The sequence below is a fragment of the Eulemur rufifrons genome, chromosome 20, assembly GCF_041146395.1.
Source record: "Eulemur rufifrons isolate Redbay chromosome 20, OSU_ERuf_1, whole genome shotgun sequence".
Classification (NCBI taxonomy): Eukaryota; Metazoa; Chordata; class Mammalia; order Primates; family Lemuridae; genus Eulemur; species Eulemur rufifrons.
In genome coordinates, this window is record NC_091002.1 from 41,040,860 (window position 1) to 41,063,283 (window position 22,424).

Genomic DNA, 22,424 nt, shown 5'->3' on the forward strand with positions numbered 1-22,424 from the left:
TCAATTCCAAATAAAATCCCTGCCTGGCAGGCAAACTTCTCTCCCAGCTGCACCACGGGCTTCGTGAGGTCGGGAGCCTGTGGGCTTCTTCCTCTCCAGGGTGTCTGGCACACAGCGGGGCCTCAAAACACCTTGGCCCATTTTATGAGCACTGGATTTCTGCTGCCTCTCCCAGTCCCCACCTTCTGCCCCAGGTGCGGAGCCCTGAGTTTAAGACTGTCACACCTTATCTTCTGACCCCTTTGATCCTGGCTTATAACATGGTGGCAATTTTTCCTAAACAGAGAAAGCAGAGGCTAAAAAGCTTCCAAGAGCCTCCCCTGCCCCTCACATGACCCAGGAAGAGAAGCCTCAGCAGGTGCCCACCCAGCCAACACCTTGATCTCGGACTTCCAGCCACAAGAGAAACTTCTTTTATTTAAGCCGCCCAGTCTGCGGTACCTGTTACGGCAGCCTGAGCAAAGAGGCCTCTGTTCTTCCAGCCCTTCCAACACCTTTGTAATCAATTCCCTGCGTTAAGTACCTCTCTGCTTGACATATCTACAGTGGCTTCTCTTTTCTCAAGTGCCACAGCAGCATTTTTCAAACCATGGTGGGCAGCCCATTAGTGCTTTGTGAAACCAATGCCACGGGTCTTGCCAGCATTCTTTTTAAATGAAAGAAGAAGCAAATAGAATAGAATAGAACAGAACAGAACAGAATAGAAAGGACAGAATAAAATAGAAACAGGTATTTTTCAGATGGTATCAAGCATAGTAAGTTTTGTGAAATCTTGGCGTCAATCACATGTTACCTGGACGTGTGTACCAGGTCACAGTGTAAAACTTATGCTTGGCAGTGGGGTGAAGGACCTCATTTGGGGACCCCACTGGCCGCCTTGACCCGAGGGCTGTTCCACAAGGATCGGGGTCCTTCTGTAGCCCTGCGTGGGTGGAGGCGGATGGTCTGCCCCACCTCCCGATGGCCCAGGGACCCAGGGAGGGCAGGGTGAGGCCACTCACTTGCCAAGGAAGCACTTAGGGACGGTGCTCAGCTTTCTCCGGCGGTCCTTGATCAGGTTCACCTTCTTGTTCATCATCATGTGGTAGAGCTTCTCCCCCTTCTCCGCAATCATGACGTAGGCGTCGCGCTCCATGCCCAGCTTCAGGCCTACGCAGGGACACAGTCACTGGGGAGAGCACGAGGCCCAGGGGGACACAAGGGGCAGGCCTACCACCTGCCCTCCACCTGCCACCTGCCCTCTGCCCTCCACCACAGCCACCAGTAGACAGCTAGAGAGCACGCAATGACTGTCAGTCCCTGCTTGAGGCACCTGCCATTGACTCCTCAAAGCAACCATTTTACAGATGAGAAAGTTGAGGCCCAGAAAGGGTAAGTCGTGGAGTAACAAAGGGTAGTGCCTTCAACCCAGGAGTCAAGCTCCAGAGCTCCGTTCTTAATCACCTTCCTGTGCTGCCTCCTGAATCTGAGGGTGGGTTTGCAAATTCAGAGGTCATCAGAAAGCCTCTTGGGGTCTTCATTCCAGCCCAGCGATAGAAGTCTGGTCGTTCCTCCAGACAGTATACGTAGAACCCTGACCCTAACATCTACCCACATTTTTCTACTTGGATTCTTATCCAATCCTGACAACAGCAGTGACAATAACAGCAAACACTTTTATAGCACCTACTATATGCCAGTACTCCTCACAAGAAATCTATACTAATGAGGTACTATGAATATCCCCATTTCACAGATGAGGAAACTGAGGCCCAGAGAAGTTAGGTTCTCCAATCAAGGTTGCCCAACTAGGAATGGTGGAAGCAGGATTTAGACCCAGGGAGTTTGGTTCCATACCTGTGTTCCTGATCCCAGCATGCACCACCCCTGTGAACCCAGCTCTGAGGTCAAGATTTGGACAACACCCAATTTTAACACCAAGACCCACTCAGGCCGCCCTCCACCCGTGATCCCATGTGCCCAGGTAGACCACAGTCCTCCATTCTGACCACAAAAATACCGATCGGCCCCACCCAGGCCAGGCCACACCCTGATCCCTGCCCCAGTCCTGACCACACACTCAGCCCTTATCAGTTTCAGAGGTCACGACTTTACACAACCATGACCCAGTTCAGCAGTTTATTTGGCCCAACGGCATTTTAGTAAATGTCGATGCAACGTTGAACATCAGGAAATACCACCTAGGAAATCCAGGTGTCTGGCTTCTCTAGGAAAATGACCGATGGATCTAGGTACGCTGGGCCTTTGAGAGATGATGGGACTTGCACTTGGGCGGGGCAGGGGGAGGAGAGAAGCGCAGACTGCGCTTAGGCGAGAAAGACAGAATCAATCTGGGGAGCGGGGCTGGGGGGGCAGGAATGACACCAAGGGTCTGACTCTGACCACCGGGGCAAAGGGGGGAGCCACTTACTGACACACAAGTCAGGGCAGAAGACAGGGTGGAAATCGAGAGCTCTGACACGGTCAAGTAAGCGGGGTAGACACTGAGGGGAAACTGAGGCCCAGGTCCCTCCTCTGTAAAACTGGGAAGTGAGGAGGGATTTTAGGATCATGCATCAAATTTCCAAATAAGGACAAACCCGAGGTCTTGTTTACCAGCCTTGCAACCCTCTGCTGCAGGAACTTCGATCCCCATTCATCAGATGAGATCACTGAGGTCAAGGAAGCTGAAGTACTACCTTGCCCCCAAATACTCCAAGGCCCCCTTGTTCCCATCAGTCCCCACCCCCAGCCCACCCACCTAGCACACCCAGCTCCCTGTACACTCTGTGCAAACCGCCTCGGGGCACCTGTGCCCAGAGGACTCCTGACCAGGGTCACCGGGCAACCCTAAAGGACCCTCCACTCAGACTCACATCCAGTGAATGTCAAACAAAGAAAGCCTTAGGCAGAAGGCGGGGCGCTGTGTAGGGGACAGGAGCATCTTGGGTTCCAGTCTTCAAGGGTGAAGACCTCTGGCAAGTCCCTTCTATCAGGCCTCAGTTTCACTATCTGTCTAGTGGGCCACCTCTGAGACACCACCAAGTTAGAACAGTCCCAGTGCTTCATGCCCCTTCAAATACCTGCTTCTTGCAGTTCTGACTCTTCTGGAAGGGGCCCCATGCCCCCTCCCTAGGCACATGCCACCACCCTAGGCACATGCCACCACCCTAGGCACATGCCCCCTCTGCAGAATCCACACACAGCCCAGGGATCCAGGGAAAGCCCCCAAAGCCGCCACTCACTCTCACGCTGCTCCCGCTCGCGGATGATGGCGTCCAGCCACTTCTGCTTCTCCTCCGCTGTCTTGGCCATGCAGACAAACCACTTGTTCTTGGCCGTGTTGTGGATCTTCCAGCCATTGGTGACGGTGTAGCCATTGCTGTGATAATCCGCTGGTGGGGCAGAGGCAAAGGGGCAGCACAGGTTCAGCTGGGAAACCCTCACCACTCCCACCACGCGCTGGTGAGCGAGGTCATGGGCCAGCCTGTGACCTCCAGTCCCACTCCAGTCATCACCAGGATCAGGATCTAGGAGTTGGACTTTCAACCCTTCCATGACTCACTCCCCCTCTTGGCCATTGTCCAGTGGACAAGGAAGACCTTCTGCAAACAAAGCCCCCCTGCAACCCCTCAGTGACAGGGGGCTTCAAGACCCCATGTTTACGCACAAATGCAGGAGTGACTCCAGAGGAGACACCTGCCTGGAGCCCAGAACACTTGCCAACCTCCTCCCCATCTCACTCGGGCATGGGGTTACTGAACACCCTCGCGCCAGGCTGACAACCCGAGGCGAGTGAGGGGCCCCACCCCGCCGCTGGCTGGGATGGGAGCTGGCAAACCTCTTTGAGAACAGGTTGGCACTGTCTAGGGAGGTGGGAGCCGGCTGTACCCCAAATCCGAGGAGGGGTCCACAGGTTTCACGGGACTGCCAAAGGGGTCTGCAGCTCAAAACCAAGTGAGAACCCCCCTGCTGCCCTAGAGCAGCTCAAGGCAGATGCAGGCGGAGATGCACACGAGCCTGCTCGCGGCATCGCTGCCCATGTCATGAGCGGTGGCAACAACCCCGATGGCCACCACCCACAGAATGGGTAAACTGAGGACTACTCATGCAATGGAATACTCCGCAGCAATGGAAACCAACAAACTGCAAAGAACTATACGCAGAAACACGGTGGAACGCACCAACACGGTGCTGAGAGAAAGATGTAAAAGAATGCAGACCGTATTTCATGACCATTTAAACATACATACAAAATTATATGTAACCACATTTATATTTAAAGCTACTTATACATATGTAATCATATAGCCATTTATATAAGGTTCAAAAACAGAGACATTTTAATTAAAATATTTGGTAATAAATACTTTGGAGGTAAAAAAAAAATACTTTTAAAAAGCAAGAAAATGATCACCACAAAATTCGGACAGTGGTTATTTCTGGGGTATGAAGACGGTGTTGTGAAGAGGAAGGATTTGGGGTGCAGTGGCTCATTTCTTGAGTGCCGACTACCCAGGGGTTCACTTCATGTATCTGTGTTCTAGGCATTTGTCTATAGGTTACACTTCCCCGTAAGAGAAAAAATATACTGAAATGAAACAGCGCGCGTGCGGGCAGCAGGCGGGGCTGGGCACAGGCGGGCTGGGGGCCTACCTGTCCCGTCTTCCACGTTCTCCACCTCCATGACTTCGGTGTTGATCCGACCCCGGAAGATATAGAGGGAGCCGTTGATGGATTTGGTCCTCTTGGTGGACTTCTTGCTCCCGGTGACCCTGAAAGACAGTGGGAAATCAGTGTCCCCTGCACTTCACCTCCCCAGACGCAGATGTTTGCAACAGCGCAAAGGGGAGCGCGGCACAGAGGGTGCCCGGGACGGAGAGAACGTTGGATCAGGGCCGGGAGCCTGGGAGTTCAGCTGGAGGCCGGGCGACTCGAGCAGGTCATTTCTCCTCTCCCAGCCAGTTTCCTCATCTGGACAATGGGCTAATAGCTTTGCGGACCTCACAGAGGTACTTTTCAGCTAACAAGAAACATTGATGGAAGACCAGTAAGAAGTAACAGGAACCCATTCTTCCTGGCTAGAAAACGGGAAGAGGCCCACTGGGTTTCTAACAGACAGGTACAGCCCGAAATGAGACCAGAATGGAAGGAGAGCTTGGAGCAGGCAGTCCATCCGCCCATCACCCACCCTCCCACAGTTCCTTCACTCGCTCAGGCGAATTCTACTGCTCACCCAGTCAGTCACTGCTATAGCCTGACTGTTGGTGTCTCCCCAAAATGCGTATCTTGAATCCTAACCCCCAACGTGATGGTATTAGGAGGTGGGACCTCTGAGAGACGATGAGGTCCGGGCAGAGCCCCCCTGCATGGGACTAGTGCCCTTATGAAAGGGGTCCCAGAGGGCTGCCTTGCCCCTTCCACCATGAGGGGCACCACCTATGAAGCAGAAAGCAGGCCCTTGCCAGGCACTGAACCTGCCAATACCTTTGATCTTGGACTTCTCAGCCACCAAAACTATAAGAAATAAATTTTTGTTGGTTAAAAGCTACCAGTTCATAGCATTTTGTTATAGCAGCCCAAACAGACTAAGACAGTCACTCAACAAACATGTGGCCAGCGCCTCCCATGGGGGAGGACACTGAGTTAGCAACCACAGGGGTCACTCATCCACGCAGCACGTGCAGAACACCTACTGTGCGCCAGGCACTGCTCCCAGCGCTGGGGCTGCAGCTCTGAACAAAACAAACCCTCTGAGAGCCCATTTGCTAACGCAGGGGGCGGGGGGCACAGAGACGGGCGCCACTCTTCCTGGATGCTGAGCCTGTCCATCTTATGAATGAAACTACACCACCGGCTCTCCAGCCTGCTGACTGCAGATTGTGGGACTTAGAAGCCTCCAAAATCACACGAGCCGGTTCCTTATAGTAGGTCTCTTTCCATATACATACGTGTGTGTGTGTGCGTATACATACATACATATACATACACACACACACACCCCCTTACTGGGTCTATTTCTCTACAGCACCTTGACTAATACAGATTTTGGTATCATTTACTGGGAATGAGGAAGACCCAAGGAGGTAAAGGTTCGGGCAAAAGTTAACATGAAAAAGAAGAGCCCTGTTTTAGATACAACTTAAGTGTGAGCTACTGGTGAGACACCCCAGTGGAGATAAATATTTATATTTCTTCCACTTCACCGTGTACCAGGCATTATTCTCAACCCTTTATGAATACCCTTTACATGTTATACTTACTTTATAAAAACAACCCCATGACATGAGGACTACTTTTATCCCCACTTAACAGAAAGGAAAACAGAGGCTCAAGGAGCTGGCTTAACCTGCCCAAGGTCACACGGCCAGTGAGCAGCAGAGCCTCCACGCTTAGCTGCTACACGCTACTGCTGCCTCTGAGATGCTAAACAGGCAGCTGAGATACAGGAGACGTAGCTCTTCTGGGCCCTGGTTTCCCTTTCTGTAGAACAGACTTGTAAAACACTCCCTTCCACTTTCCACTTCTGACATCTGAGGAGCCTTTGCTTTGGATTAGCCCAGAAGTGCTCTGAGTCAGAGACCTCCTCTGACCCCTGTCCCGGACGGGTGGTGCCCTGCGTGACCCAGGCAAAAACAAAAACAGTCGGCAGACACCTAGCCGCTTCAGGCATTGCCTGTGACCACATCAGAGTCAGGCCGGGGGTTCCGCCCACGGTTGCCCAATCCCTGGACCTCGCAGAGCTCAGCACTCTGGCTCTGGAACCAGAGGCAGGAATGCTGGCCGCCTGCCAGGTGCTCTCAGGAGACAGATGTGCCCTTTCCCTCCAGCCAGCCGGCTCATTTGCAGAACTGAGGCAGGGAATGCCCTTAAAAGAGCCCACAGAGGCCACAGGGAAGGTCTTAGAAGGCTTCCCTGGAATCAGGTACTGTCAGAATCAGCTGCCACCCCCCGACAGGTGAGATCGCCCCAGAGGAGGAAGCGCCTGCACTGGAGAAGCTGAAGGCTGAGCGACCTCAGCCAGACGCTGGGAGCAGGTCACAGAGGCCTAAAGGCACATTCTGTTTTCCAAACCCCAGTGTTCTGGGAAAAGTGCCTCATTCAGACAGCCCAGGGCGGGGTGGCAGGGAAGGCTAGGGGTGGACGTTGGCAGCAGCCTTGGAACTGCCAGAGGAGGACTCTCGGGATGGCCCCAGTGAGGACAGAGGAGCAGCAGGGAGAGAGGAGGAGGGGCGCTCATGGCGGGAGAAGAGGACAGGACACAGTGACAGACAGACCTCAAGGAGTGGGCAGGAGCGAAAGAGCAGGTGAGGCAGAGACGTGCTGAGCCGCCTCCCGGAGAGGATGAGAGAGGGAGACCCAGGCCTTCAACAGGGTCAAAGGGAAGGGGCTCGTGGTCTAGGAGCCTACTGCTCTCCAGGTGCTCACCCACGGGATCGCACTAAGAACCCAACAGTGTGTGGAGGTAAGTTAACCGCAACAGTCATAGCAGCTCACCCTTAGTTTGTGCACTTACCATATGCCAGGCACGTTTAACGCATTTAGTGTTCACAATGATCCCAATGGGGATTGACCGTCCCCATTTTACAGAGAGAAAACTGAGGCTCAGAGACGCCCACTGGAGGAGGAAGATAATGCGAAGCCACACATGCTCATGGAACACCTACTATTCATCCCGTTGTAAGTTCCTCACCAAACCTTAGGAGGCCAGCAGAAACAGACAAGGAAACTGAGGCTCAGAGACAGAAGGTGACATGGCTCAGACTACAGAGCAAGTTATGGGTAATGCTGAAAGCAGGGCCTAGGGTTTGGACCTCAGCTCTAGCCTTTGTTGGACAGAGGAGTAAAGAAGCCTCCAGAAAGTCACTGTTTCCTTCCTAAGACAAAGGAATAGGAAAAAGAATTTGAAAATTACTGCATTGGTCAACTGAGACCATCCTCTACCTGCCAAGCAAGAAAACTGAAAGGCAAGAATCTCTCTGTCCACCAGTCCACCCACCCACCTATCCACCTCCTAACTTTCCCTCTCTCTGAAACATCCATCCATCCAACCAGCCGGTCATCAATTATGCCACCTTCCAGACCAGAGTCCAACCACCCCAGCAACTATCAACCAACCACCTACCCACCCATCAACACACCCATCCAATTAGCCATCTACCCAACTAATCTCCAAACTCCACCGCCCACCCACCTTCCCAATTATATAACCCCCAACCATCCACCCATCTACCTGATCTCTGGACAAACCACACGTTAAACCCCAACCCACCATTCATCCGAACACACCTCTGCCAGTCTCCACATCCATTTCTCCACATCCATTTCTCCAGCTACCCGAACATCCAGTCTCCTGGCCCACCTGTGCAGCCCCGCCCCCAGCCTCACCTGGATTTCCGCTTGCAGTAGACCAGGAGGTTGTCGAAGAGGAAGAAGGCCCTCTCCTGGATGTTGCCTGCAGAGATTTTTAACAATGTCCCTTGCAGGAGGAGCTGGGTGCAGATGTCGGTGAGGTTGGAGCCCTGGAAGAGTGAGGAGGGTGCAGTGAATGAGCCGACTTGGAGGGTCTCTTCCTTCCCCAGAGACAGAACCTACCACTGCCTCCCTCCACACCCCAAAAAACTCCAAATGCACCTCTACAGGCAAATCTGTCAGGAGAAAGAAAGTCAATACAACTTGATCAATGGCTTCTATCTGCTGAGCATGCCAGAACAAGCCTAGGGAGAGCGTATCGATACGACCATATGTCCCTTTTACAGGAGAGGGACTTGGGGCCCAGCGCACACAGCCGACAGCAGGTCCTCCTTGGCATCTGGTTGTGTTTTGGTTCCAGTTTTTGAGTTTTTTTTCCACCTACCCCTTTCCCCTTATTTATGTCTTGACTTGTTACTGTATCTGCCCTACAAGAACGCCACTTCCATAAAGACAGCAACGATATCAAACATATGCCCTGTGTATTCCAAGAACCTACAAAATCCTCTCGCAAATACAGTAGGTGCTCAGCAAATGCAACATGCACACCGTCAGGGGCCGGATCTCGGGAGCGCTCCGTCTAGCTGAGGGTTCGTGCATCGACGAGGACAGCTCCCAAACTCCACCCAGTCCCTGATGCTGAGTGCCGGCGGTGGCTGAGACACTAAGTGTGCATGAAGTTCACCGAACGTCAGTGGGGCTCAGGGCATCATGCTCAGGAAAGGCATCGGGGAGGAGCCAGCCCGGCCTTGGAAGACAGAGAAGATAAAGAGGCACGGCCGGGAGGGGTCCTCAGAGCTGGGGACCAGACGGGTCTGTCCAGGGCTGCGAGGACTCAGGCAAGGGCAGCAAGATCCCAAAGTCCAAAGAGAGAGGAAGCGGGAAAGAGATCTTGGCGGGCACAGAATGCCAACTGAGGCAGCCCCTCCACTGTCCCCCAAATCCATGCCCTCTTCCGTCATTTTGGGGGTTTTCACCACAGACCGTACTCCCCTGGCCCCTAGCACCAGGCGCAGCCCCAGTGCCACTGCACTTCCTTGAAAGAAAATTGCCTCCCTCTTCCTCCTTTTTCCTCTTTCCACAGGCTGGAAGGCAGCGGTAGGGGCGGTAGACACGCCGTAGCAGACAGTGGAGCCAGGAGTTGGGAGGAACCGGGGTCCCGCCGGGCAGAGCCACCCCACCCCACCTGAGCACCCACCCCTGAACTGCTAATGAGAAGTGCGTGTCATCCCCTTCTCAGCCGGGGACTTCACCCAGCACGGTGAGGGGAGGACAACGGGCTGCCTCCGACACTCAGGACGAGGAACATTATGCCAAAGCAGGGTTTTAAGGCACATTCACGGGACAGACCTGCAGATTACACTGACGACAGAAACAAAGGGAAGTGATGTTGTCCCCACCTGGAAATGAACTTGGGGAGGATCAGGGGAGAATTACTCAGAATCTCCTTCCCCAAACACTCAACACCCAGAACCCACGAGGAGTCCTACCCCGTGAGACGTGCTGACTCGGTTACTTCTGAGACGCAGTCCGGGGAACTAGGGAGCCGCTATCTGCTAACTGCCTGCCGCGGTCTCTCGCTGCTGTCAGGGCTGGTTTGCTCCATGCCGTGGTCTAGCTGGAGCGACAAACCCATTAACTCAAAGGGGCCAGAACCCCCTCTGGGCCCACTCTGGCTTCCTTATGTTCAAGAGCTGTGCAGCCCTGACAGGAACTTGCACCCGTTGGCATTGCAGCTACTGGCCTGGCTGGGGGCCCACGTGGGCACGGATGCTTCCATGCTGCAGGCAGATCTCCGATGCCTACAGCACAGACTTGTGGCTGCCATGATGAGGAGCCCCCTTGGACCCCCAGTGTCCTTGAAAACAGAGCAAAGGTGACTGCCCGGGTGAGGCGGCTCCACCAACAGCCCACGGCCAGCTCAGGCAGGCACCAGTTCAGCAGCTCCTCAGCCCACGTGCCTCCCCCTCCCCTAGCCCCGCCGTAACACCCATCCACCAGCCCTCCCAGGCTCCGAAGGTAGATTTTACTGCTAGAGTAAGAATCTGGTACCTGGCCCAGCTGCAGAGCCCAAGGGTCACACTGCCCTAGACCTGAACCCTGCCACCAAGGCTGTCTCGGGGACCTGCGAGGGGAAGGGCACTCAGCCCAGAAGCTGCCTCTCCATCCTTAGCCAAGAACCACCCAGCAAACTGCATCTGAAATGCCAAGCACACCCCAGGGGTGCCCCTCCACCCCGGCCCTGCTGAGAAGCCCTGCAGGACTCTCAGTCTCCCTGAAATCCTTGAACCCAGGGCCAGGGTGGTGCTAGGGATCAGACACACAGGGAAGAGGCTGCACACCAAGGTGTCCCCAGGCAGGGCTGGGGACCTCCTTCCAGATATGCAAATTCAACCAAACTGAAGCAGTAACATTTAGAGATGACAAAAACCTGTACATTAAAAGCTAATCCACACACAGGGCTTACCCCATCCAGGTACCATTATACAAACCCAGCTAATCCTTACGACAAGTCTCATTTTACAGAGCAGGAAACTGAGGCACAGAGTGGTGCGGTGACTTGTTCAAGGTCACACAGGCAGCAATGGAGCGAGCTGGGATTCAGATCCAGACAGGCTGCCCACTCCCCACCCACCACCTCTGCCTCAGGCTGCCCCTTCGAAGGTAACCTGAAGATTTTTCTAGCAATCATTAGCCTAGAGCAGGGGTTGCCAAGGCGGAGAGACCATATCCCACAGGGAGTCCACGGCACCCCAGGGAGGGTGGCAAGAAAATATGACAACTTGTATTTAGAGTCCTTTTTTTTTTTTTTTTTTTTAACTGATTTTATGTTTCCTCCCTCCTGTTTCCTTCTCTGCCCTCGTGGGCGAGTTGGCAGCCGATCGGCTCTTAAACCAGGGCTTGCAGGGCCAGGAGGAGGCGAGCTCCCTGCGTCTGTTATTAAGAACATGCTTTTCCTCTTTATTCCCGTGAGCCCCACAGGAAAGTCCACGGGGCTCGCATCTGGAGCATCCCTCTGCGGGAGGCTCGGCCACACGGGGTGCAAGCGCCAGTCGCAGCTGCAGGCTGCTTTTTCCTGCTTCTTCGGTCTGAACAAAATGAGAGCCAGACCCTGCTCTGCTGGCACCACCACCCTGCCGCTGCTGGGCGCTTGCTCGGCGCCAGGCACTGCTCTGAGCGCTCCGCCGGCAGCGACTCCCCGGTCCCCAAGCGACCCACAACGGGGGCACTGCCAAGACCCAGACTTTCCAGATGGGGAAACTGAGGCAAAGGATCTCTCCACACACACAGGGGGGCTGGCTCCTTCGCTTACTTCCAAGGCACTGCGACATACTGTCATTTCCTTGTGCTCAGTAAAATGGATTTGTGGATTAACTTATCTGGTTTTAACTAAACCGGTCTCATGACAAAAAAAGGCGTGAGTGGCTTACAAAGGGCCGGGAACACACACACACACACACACACACACACACACGGGAGATTAAAGTAGTGAATGACGCAAGCCCAGGCAAACAGCAAGAAAGCAGCCAAGAGAAGACCCCCACCCTGAGAACAAGCCCCTTGCCGGCCATATTCCAAAAAGAGATGACAGCCTTTTAATCAGATCAGCAAGAGGCCATACGAAAAAGATTACATGTTATCAAGAGTATCTGAAATGAGGATCTGCAACCACTGTCATTCACTGTGAACTAGCCCCTAAGTCATGCTGTCCCCGGACGTTGTAACTATTGATAGCGCTAAGCCATTGCGCAAGCAGCTTTACTATTAAACATTATTTTTTCTAGCAAGAACATATTATTTTCACAAGTCACCTTAAGGATCAAATTGTATTTAAAAACCTTTCTATTTCATGGAAAATCATTCCATGTTTTCCAAAGGACATTCAAACACTTTATCCTTAAAATAAGACTAGGAGATAATTTCAGGGATATTATTGCTACCGTTAAATCGAGGGAAGTGAGGTCTGTGGAGCAGGACAAACTTACCCACGGCAGGGCAGTCTGCAGGTGATAGGGCTGGGCCTCAAATCCAAGTCCCTGTGCCTCAACTTCCCCATCTGTAAAATGGGGATAGTAACAGCACCTCCCTGATAGTGCTGGAAGCATACAACAGATACGTAATACCTGCCAGCAATTCTTATTCCAGGTCTCTTTATTTCCTATTGCACCCAGAAATGGTGATTAAAATAAGGGCCACTGATTTCTCAAATTGCAGATTTCAGGGTCAGAAAGAGTTCTAAAGACCCTTAGTTCCCACTTCCCTAGGCCCTTACCATAAGAAAGTATCTGGAAATCACTTCTGCTCTGGCTGCCAAAGAGCTTGCTCAACATCCTCTCCACAGGGGCCCATGTGAGAAATTTCTTTTCCAACTGAGTGCCAGGAAACCCTCTGTCTCCCAGAAGAACTGCTTCGTTGCTTCCTTTTTTGACACTGAGTGTGAGGTAACTTATGTGTGCTGCTCTTTTCACGTTGGCTGCCAGGAAGCTCAAAGCCCAAATAGACAGATGTTTAAATGAGTCAATTCTATTTGCTCGTGAGGTTGAAAGTAGCCATGTGACCTACTTCATTCTGGTCAATGAAATGAAAGAGAAGCCTCCCTGGGGCTTCTGGAAAAGGTTTTCCTCCACTGGGGAGGAGGAAAACCTGCCCCGGCCGTGCCCCTGTCTCTGGTTTTGAACACACAATGCCAGGAGCTGCTGCCTTCATGGAAGCATGAGGGAAAGAAGAGACTCAAAAGAGACCAAATCGGAGCTTTGGCATCATGAGGCTGAGAGGAGAGTCCCTAGAGGACGCACCCCAACTGACACACCTGAGGGCCAGGCAACTTTCAGTTGCAGGAAACAGAAACCAACCTATTCATTTTAAGCGGAAAGGAATGAGGGGCTCACTCAATCACTAAAGGGGCTAGAGGAGCCAGGACTCCAAGCCTTCTAGAAACTCAACAACTCTGCAGAACTGGCCCAGGAGGGGAGCCGCTGCCCCTGCCTCAGGTGGGGAAAGGACAATCAGAACACACCTGCCCAAGCTCACACTCCAGGAAAACGCTGCCCAGGCGGCATCTAGGCTTTTGGTACTTGTCACCTCAACTGTCAGCTGCAAAGCCATCCCATGCCTGCCAGATACACACCGCCACCAATAAAAAAATGGATGCCCTATGCCCTGCACCTCGACACCCAGGAAGCTGGCACCTGAGCCCTCTACTGATGTTACCAGAAAAGGCCAAACACAACCATGGCCGTGCTTCATTGCAAAAACAGCAGGAGGGCGCCTCCGTCCCACTCTTACCTTCCAAATCCCAAGCAGCTGGATCTGATCTTGGCCAAATCCCAAATAACATCCCAAAGCCAAGTGACAAGGGAGTGTGGGACATGCAGCTCTTCGTTCCAGCCTCAGCTGAACAGGAAGGCCCCTCGGAAGGAGGGAGGGGGCGTGGCAAGAGGGTCAGCCACTCCACTATACCCACCCCTTCCCTGGACACAGGCCCCTCACCCCTCCGCAGCCAGGCCCTCCACCTCACAGCCACACAGCGTCACAGAAATCCTACACAGTGCAAGTGTCTGCAAAGGCCAGAAAATCCGAAAGGCCCATGGCAGATGATACACATAATCCTGCCTAGGAGTCTTTCATCTTTGGTCTTAATCTCCCATTCCAGCTGTATTTACTCTATATTAATTTCTTTATTTACTCATATTTTCCCATTTCCTTCTACAGATTTGTAGGAAACCTCTAATAATCTAAGGAAAGTGTAGGGGTTTAAACAAATAAATTACATACAATCCAAAGATCTCAAGAAGCCCATCTCCTAATAATCATGATAGTAATATTGATAAATCTATCATTTATTGAGTACCTACCACATGCCAGATATAGATGAGGATACTGACATTCAGAGAAGTTAAGACATTTGCCTAAAGTCACCCAGCAAGGGAGTGTCAAAGCCAGAATTCTGTCCTGGAGTGGGCACTTAAATGCTACCGTTGACCTTGGTGCCAACAGCTCAAAGGACCATATACATCAGGCAGGTATGGTGATGCATGGAAGAGAATGAGTGGGAAGTTAATGGGGAAGGGTGGGGTCTGAGGAGAACTAGAGGCTCCAGTGGCTGTGGACAGGGGACATAGGTGCCCAGTATTACCAATGTTTCAGGAGAAACTTGAAATCTGGTTTTTATGTGGATTTAATTGAAAAATAATTGAGCGATTTTTTACAAACACTGTGTACGCCAAACAAAATATACTGCAGACCGAATCTGGTGCCCAGGCTGCCGTCTGTGCCTGCAGCTGTGATCCCTCGGCCCCTCCTGCCCTGCACACACCTCCCAGCCTTCAATGTGGGACTGCAGCTGCTCCAGGGCTTCCAGCTTCTCCATCTGCCTCTTGGTCTCGTTGATGTTGGAGCAAACGGTCTTCATGGCCTGCAGGGCGCTCTGGACTGCGTGGTGGTCTGGGTGTTTGCCGGGGGTCCTCTTGGCCAGCTCCTGGGGTAGAGGTGGGAGCAGGGATGAGAGACATCAATCCAGAGGGGACCCAGCCCGGAGCAGAGTCCCGGCTCTGCCACCTACAAGCTGTGTAACCAGGGCTGGGGAACATCACTCATTCATTTCCTCTGCAAGCGTCTCCGGAGCACCTCCCCCTAGGCAGGCAGTGCTCCAGGGTCTGGGGATAATTTTGTTAACAAAACGGGCAAAAGTGCCTCACCTGGTGGATATTTCATTCTAGGAAAGGAAACAGGCCAAAATAAGGAAAAATCAAGTGTGTAATACAATGTCAAGCAGCGCTAAATACCATGAAGACAAATCAAAAGAGGGGACAGGGAAGTGTTGTTTCAAATAGGGAGGTCAGGGGAGGCCTCTCTGAGGAGGTGACATTTGAGCAGAGACCCTGGATGGAGCAAGAGAGGGAGCCCTGAGGGAAGAGCATGCCAGGTAGAGCGAACAGCAAGTGCAAAGGGTCTGCGGCAGGAGCACAGACGGTGTGTAACCAGGAGCAACAGGGAGGCAGTGTGCCTGCAGTGGCGTCCACGACAGAGAGAGAGAAACAGAGAGATCGGTGGGTCACAGAGGTGGCCACAGACACTGTTCCTTCCCAGCCCATTTTCTTGTCTGTAAAATGAGTGCTAAAAATACCTCACCCTCCCAGGGACGTGGGACAGGGTGTGCAAAGTGGCCAGTCAGCTCCTAATCCACAAACTCCCTGCCCCCCTCAGACACCCCTCACCGCAGGCACATGCTGGGACACTCCAGCGGCCAGGCCAGTCTTAATCAAAAGACTTCAACCACGTACCGAGTGTGAAGAGAGAGGGACTGAGGAGGAAGGGATCAGCGAGGACTCAAGACACCAGGGAAGGTTTTCAGGCTGAATCAACCCAACCGCCGGCCGCCAGCCCTTCACCTGGGACCGTTCAACAGAGACAAGTTTCTTTAACATCTGCCCCAGAGGGTGCCTGATGGTTCCAGGATCTGCCCACGGCCCCATCTCTCTGATCCCATGAAAATCACAGATAATGTCCCTGCAGACATGACGCTTTCACGGGGTGGTGACATGCACTGGCTCTGCCTGGCTAACTGGGTGGCCCTGGGCCAGTCACCCTTCTGCCCTGAGCCTCAGCTTCATCATCTGTAAATTATGCATCTGATGAGGGACTCGTACCTAGAATATATAAAGAACTCTTAAAACTTAACATGATGAATAATCTAATTAAAAATAGGCATAGGATTTGAGCAGGCATTTCTCCAGAGAAGATACACAAATGGCCAATAAGCAGATGAAAAGATGATAAACATCATTTGGGGAAATGCAAAACAAAACCATAATGAGATACCACTTTACATCTACTAAAATAGCTATAATCAAAAACGATGAACAATAACAAGTTGGTGAGGATGTGGAGGAACTAGAACCCTCATATATTGCTGGTAAGAATATAAAATGGTGCAGCAGCTTAGGAAAATAGTTTGGCAAGTGCCTTGTGACACTCTGATCCAGCCACACCTGAAGCTATCTATCCATATATTTTTTAGTCATGTGAGCCTATATATTTTTTTACATATATATGTTGCTTAAGCCTACCTGAGCTAGTTTTTCTTTTCTTTTTTTTTTTGAGAAAGAGTCTCACTCTGTTACCCAAGCTAGAGTGCCGTGGCGTCAGCCTAGCTCACAGCAACCTCAAACTCCTGGGCTCAAGTGATCCTTCTGCCTCAGCCTCCCGAGTAGCTAGGACTACAGGCATGCACCACCATGCCCAGCTAATTTTTTTTCTATATATTTTTAGTTGTCCGGCTAATTTCTTTCTATTTTCAGTAGGGACAGGGTCTCGCTCTTGCTCAGGCTGGTCTCAAACTCCTGACCTCGAGCAATCTTCCCGCCTCAGCCTCCCAGATTGCTAGAATTATAGGCGTGAGCCACTATGCCCAGCCAAACGGAACACAATGAGCTAGTTTTTCCATGTCTTATATTCGAGGGTTTTTACTGCTTCACAATCTCAGACAGAGCTCAAGGATGTGGAACCCTGCAGGTGTCCCGATCCAACTCAGAAAAGCACAAAATATGAGTATCTTCAAAGCTAGTGGGAGTTTGAGCTGCACTAACAAAGGTCTAATATGCAGAAGGAGGGAGGTGAGGAGGCTCCTGTTCAATTTGGAACTGACCAGATCGTCTTAATAAGTAGAACAGAGTCAGGTTCAAAGGAGACAAACTATGGTGTTGAAAACCCTGAAATCACAACCAAAGAGGAACAGCTACATGAACTTACAGGGCCTGGCCAAAGGAGAACATTTCTAGAAGGAACCCAAGAGCTGCTTGCTAAACATCTTGGGAGGATTACACGGCTAAGAAGCCCACTAGATCCGTAGTACCACACAGAGTCCAATGGGACCAATGCAGGTGACAGCTATCTGATTGAGTTAATCCATCCTTACACCAACTGGAGCTCTCTGACAAGACAGGGGGCTGCCTTATAAGGCAGTGAGTTCCCCATCACTAGAGGTATCAATAATTGATTCAGGCCTACTTATGCCTTATTCTAGCTCAAACAGCACATGGGATCATGAAATTGGACAGCCTTGTGGTCAAGACAATGGGTTCTGGGCAAAGCGGGATGTGGTGAGAGCCACACTCCATCGCTTCTCAGCGCTGTGACCCGCACAGACAACTTCACCTCTCTAAAGCCGAGTCTGCACATCTGTGAAATGGGGTAACAGTCGCCTCCTAAGGGTGTTGCAAGGGTCAACAGAACGATGAAGGCAAAAGACTTGGTACACAGTAAGGACACAGTACTTATCATCATCATTTCTGTAGTATTAGTGGCTCATATTTATTACTATTCTGTGCAGTAAGAACACTGAAAGTAGTCATGGTAGTAATGATAGTGAGCATCTACTGAGTACTTCCTGTGTGCCAAGCACTGTTCTAAACTTAAATTTATTTAGTTATTTCATCCTCAAATCACCCCAAGGAGGTAGGTACCATTATTATACTCACTCTGTGTTTGAGGAAACTGAGGCACAGAGAGGTAAAGCCTCTTGCCTGAGGCCACAGAGCCAGAAAAGTAGGACCCCGGGGACACTAACCTCATCTACTCCAGAAATAGTAAAGCTGGAAATGAATACCCCAAAGTTAGATTCTTAGAGCACGCCATGTCTGAGCAGGGTAGACCCCGGCGATCCTTCAGAGAAACTGAGAGCAGGGAAGGGAGCGCTGTGCCCAGGGCCACCCTGCGAGTTAGCAGCGGAAGCCCCTCCGAGAGCCAGGCTAGGGGACCTTCCCCAGCATCCGCCCCTCGAGCGCCGTGTGGTTTCGCCCGAGGTGAGGGCTTCCTAGAAGACAGGATGTCAGAGGAGGGGAGCCCGGTGCTTCCGCGAGATGCCACATGTCCCTCGTGCCCCTCCAGTCACGTTTACCAAAAGGGTGCCCACAGGTGCCAGCTCTGAGCAGCCCACTCATGTCCCCCCACTGTCGTCCCTGCCCACAACAAGGCCACAAGAGACAGCTTGGGGCACAAGGCCTCACACTCCAGGCCACCCGGGTAGCAAACCAATGTGGCTGGTGCAAGCTCTACTTGCTCGCTCAGCCTTGCTCAAGGCGCAGGAAAGGACAGGGGAGGAACAAAGGGCCCAGAGGAGGAGACGCAGAAGGGGAGACAGGAAGGGCACGCTGCACAGGCCTACGGCTTCCACCTCTCCCCTCGCAGGCCATCAAGGCCCAGAGAGGCCGCTCCAGCTGCTCCCAGTGTGGATTTGTGACCACAGCCGGAGCCTCCCGTCCTCCCAGCCATGCAGGAGAGCGCGGGACCCACGCGGAGCTGGTGGGCTCAGGCTGGGGCTTTGGTGAGCATGTTGGGCAAGGCGCACTCTCCTTTCCCGGGGTGGCTGCGCTGGTCAGACACAGGCCTCGGGACCAACGTTGCCACGGTGAGCAACCCGCCTCCTGGGCACAGAGCTGGCGCAGAAGGAAACAGAGCCAGGGCGCGGAGAGACCGAGTCTGGATGGTATCACCTGAGCCCGGAGGCAGCTGGGCATGAAGTCACACCTACCCTGGGTCTTGTCTGTTTTCTGTTCTTTTTTTAATAAATAAGTCTAAATTAGGCTTTTAAAGATAAAAAATAAAGTTACAAACTCACTGGCAAGCAGAAGAGTAAGAAGACGGATCCATAAAACCACAGTGTGAAAACAAAGCTGGATTTGTCCCTGGAAGACATGACAATACCCATCACACCCTGTGACCCGGGGTTGGGGGAGGCCCCGAAGGAGACATGGAGGTTGGAAAGCCACGCTGTCCCCTCCACAGAGAGGAGAGGGCAGCCCATGGTGGGGTGGAGCAGTGTCACCAGTGGGTCTGGATCCAGTTGAACAATGCCCACTTTCTACTTTCTGGGGACACCTCGGCCAGCTCCAGGAAGAAGCTGATCCTGCCTTCGGTCTCCTGTCCCTACTCACACAGGCCTGTCTGAGGCTCTGCCACCGAAGCTCAGGAAGCCCGGCACTCTCCCACACTCACAGTCCTGGGGTCCCCTCCTGCCACTTCTAGGGTGACAGCAGGATGCAAATGAAGAGGTGCTGAGGAGACCCACCAACACTTAAAAAAATAAATAAAAAAATAAAGAAAAGGGAAAAGAAAACAAGAAGCGAAAAACATCTGAAGTCCAAGAAAACCCAGAACTGAAATGCTGCCCAGCATAGCAAAGAAAACCTCCATGCAAATCTTTGCAGATTTCATGCAAATATATGTCCGATTTTAACAATTTCAGCCCCTGGTGCGTGTCTAGGGAAATTGTAGACCCACCTACTAGGAAATAATGGGGGAAAAGAAATAATACTCATGGGTCTTAAAAACTTCCTTCTGCTTGGAGAGGTAAGGGGAGACGGCGGAAAGAGGGCTCAGGGCAGGGAGTTCACGCTCTGGCTTTGATGCGGCTGCGCTATGTGACCTTGGACGAGCCGTCTAGACCTCCTGGCTATGCCAGGTAGTGACTGGACCAGGGTAATTGCCACTGCCAGCTCTCTCAGCAAAGTGGAAGCTCTGGCCACCTGGGCTTGCATTTCCACCTGCCAATGACAATTGGCTGGGATGAGTGGTGGCTGCCCCCTCACAAGGGACACGTGCTCTCTAGTCTGCTGTAGTCTGCACCCACCTCGCTAAGTTGCAACCGATCTACTTGCTCTTTTCCCCCCACCTGCCCTGTGTTTGCGGCCCTGGGCAGGTAGGTCTCTACTGACCCTTCCAGCCCCGGCACTCAGGGGCTCTCTACCCACCCTTCCAAAGGAACCTCCAGCACCCACAGCAAATTCTACGCCCCTACACCCAGGTCCAGGCTCTACAGAGACATTTCTCTAGAGAAGAGGGTAAAATTGTGACAGATGATGGTGGTGGTGGTGACAGCTACAAATTCCAATTTTGTAGCAACAACAACAAAACAGGAATAAAGAAAAAAAGAGCAACTAAACCAAAAAAACTAAAACTATCCAAAATAAAGCACAATAGCAAAAAAAGAACATCAAAAAAAGAGGATAAATAAAAATCAAAAAGAAAGATGGTATAACCAAGTTCAACTGTATCAATAAGCACAATAAATATAAGTAAACTAAACTCTCCTGTTACAAGATATTGTAAGATTAGATTTAAAATTAAACTTTATGGGGTCTACAAAAGCTGCACCTAAAGTCTAAGGATACAGAAAGGTCAACAGTAAAAGGATGAAACAAGATATTTCAGGAAAATGCTAGTCAAAAGAAACCTGATGTAGTTATATTAACATTGGACAAAACTGACATTGAGACAATAGAAATAGCTAACACTAAATACTTCCAAGCATTTTACAGGTATTTTTTGTTTAATCTGCATAATAACCAATAACTAAGGCATCACTTAATAGAGAAGGAAACTGAGGCACATCTCAAAGAGACAATGCCAATAAGTGCAGCAGCTGGAATTAAAAAAAATAAAAATCACTATAATATTAGAGTCACTAACATTTACCAAGTATGTCCACCTATCCAGTAATATGCAAAGTGTCTTCATGAATTTTCTCATGTGCTGCCTCATCTAATCTTCACAGCAAGCCTGGGCAACAACGACCATGCCCATTTTACAGATGGAGAAATGGAGGCACAGAGAGGTTCAGCAACTTGCCGTTGGTCACACAGCTAAGGAGAGGTGGAGTTAGACTTCTGAATTCAGACTCTTAACCACACACAGCATAGCAGAAAACAGAATGCAGGCAGGACCCCCAGAAGGGTGACCTGAGAAGGCTCCTTAGAAGATGGGGGGCATCTCAGTGTAGCTGTTAAAGGAAGAGGTGACAGTAGGCCCCCACCCCGGGTGTGTCCCGAGGCTGGTGCTGTCAGCACACAGGAAAGAGCCTGAACTGAGGCTGGTGCAGGTTGGGGTTCTGGGACAGCTGCGGCCGAGGTGTCGGTGCTCAGCCCAAGAGACAGGATGCAGGGTGGGCACTGTGGTTGGGGAGGACAGGAGCCAGGGCAGAGGAGGCCACAGTGAAGAGACTTCTGACTTCCTGTGCCTTCTCTGCAAGTGACAAGGCCAGATCCCCAGCAGATGGGAAGCTCATTTCATAACATCAGAGTCAGACAAAAACTCCAAAGAGATGACCCAAAGTACCCAGAGTTATAGCAAGAACTCTAGTAAATCAAAACAAAAGACCGTCCATTAGAAAATGGGCAAAAGATGTGAAGAGGCAGCTCTCATAAAATGCACCCACCTCTACCACACCCACCTGGTCCAGACATCCCCTCTCAGGACCACCGAAGTCAACCCCTCCCTCATCTGCCTGCCTCCACCCTCACCACCCCGCAGTCCACTCTACACACACAGCCAGAGGGATCCTGTTGGAACTAAGGCAGATCCTGCTCCTCCTCCGCTGGGAACCTTCCCATGGCTCCCACCTCACTCACAGGGAAAATAAAGACCCCACAATGGCTCACAAGGCCTTGCATGATACGGCCCCATTACCTCTCCTCTCCAGCCACACTGGCCTCCTCGCTGTTCTGCAGACACACCAGGCACATTCCTGCCCCGGGGCCTTTGCACTGGCTGTTCCCCCTGCTTGGAAGACTCTTCTCCCAGATGCCCACTTGGCCCCCTCCGTCACCTCCTTCATGGCTCCGTTCAAATGTTGCCTTCTCGGTCCAGCCTTCCCCGACTGCAAACCCCTGAGTCACTCCTAGCCCTTACTGACCTTTTTAGCCTGATAAATTTTTTCCATAGCACCCGAATAGTCCATCTGAACAAGCATATACATTTCCTATTCATTCATTTGTTGTCCATCTCCCCCCAGCAGAATGTCAGTCCCATGGGGGCAGGGCTTCAGGCTGTTTTTGTTCACTTTGCACCTCCAGCACCTAGAATAGTGCCTGACATATAATACTTGCTCAATAAATAACTGGTGAATAAATGCATGGCTTTAAAAACCCTACACACTGTAGCACCAACTATGGCTCTCTCTTAGAGGTAACCAGAAA

At 51.7% G+C, this 22,424-nt stretch overlaps 1 protein-coding gene across 1 annotated transcript in view; it reads right to left on the reverse strand.

Annotated features, from left to right (window-relative positions):
* The window catches only part of PREX1 (phosphatidylinositol-3,4,5-trisphosphate dependent Rac exchange factor 1), a 163,596-nt gene that overhangs the window by 52,582 nt on the left and 88,590 nt on the right, over positions 1-22,424 (reverse strand). The window contains exons 6-10 of the mRNA XM_069496562.1: positions 14,768-14,929; positions 8,368-8,501; positions 4,636-4,754; positions 3,225-3,374; positions 1,002-1,149 (exon numbers count right to left, since the gene is read on the reverse strand). Of these exons, the coding sequence (XP_069352663.1) occupies positions 1,002-1,149; positions 3,225-3,374; positions 4,636-4,754; positions 8,368-8,501; positions 14,768-14,929 (713 nt within the window). The remainder of the gene's footprint in view (positions 1-1,001; positions 1,150-3,224; positions 3,375-4,635; positions 4,755-8,367; positions 8,502-14,767; positions 14,930-22,424) is intronic.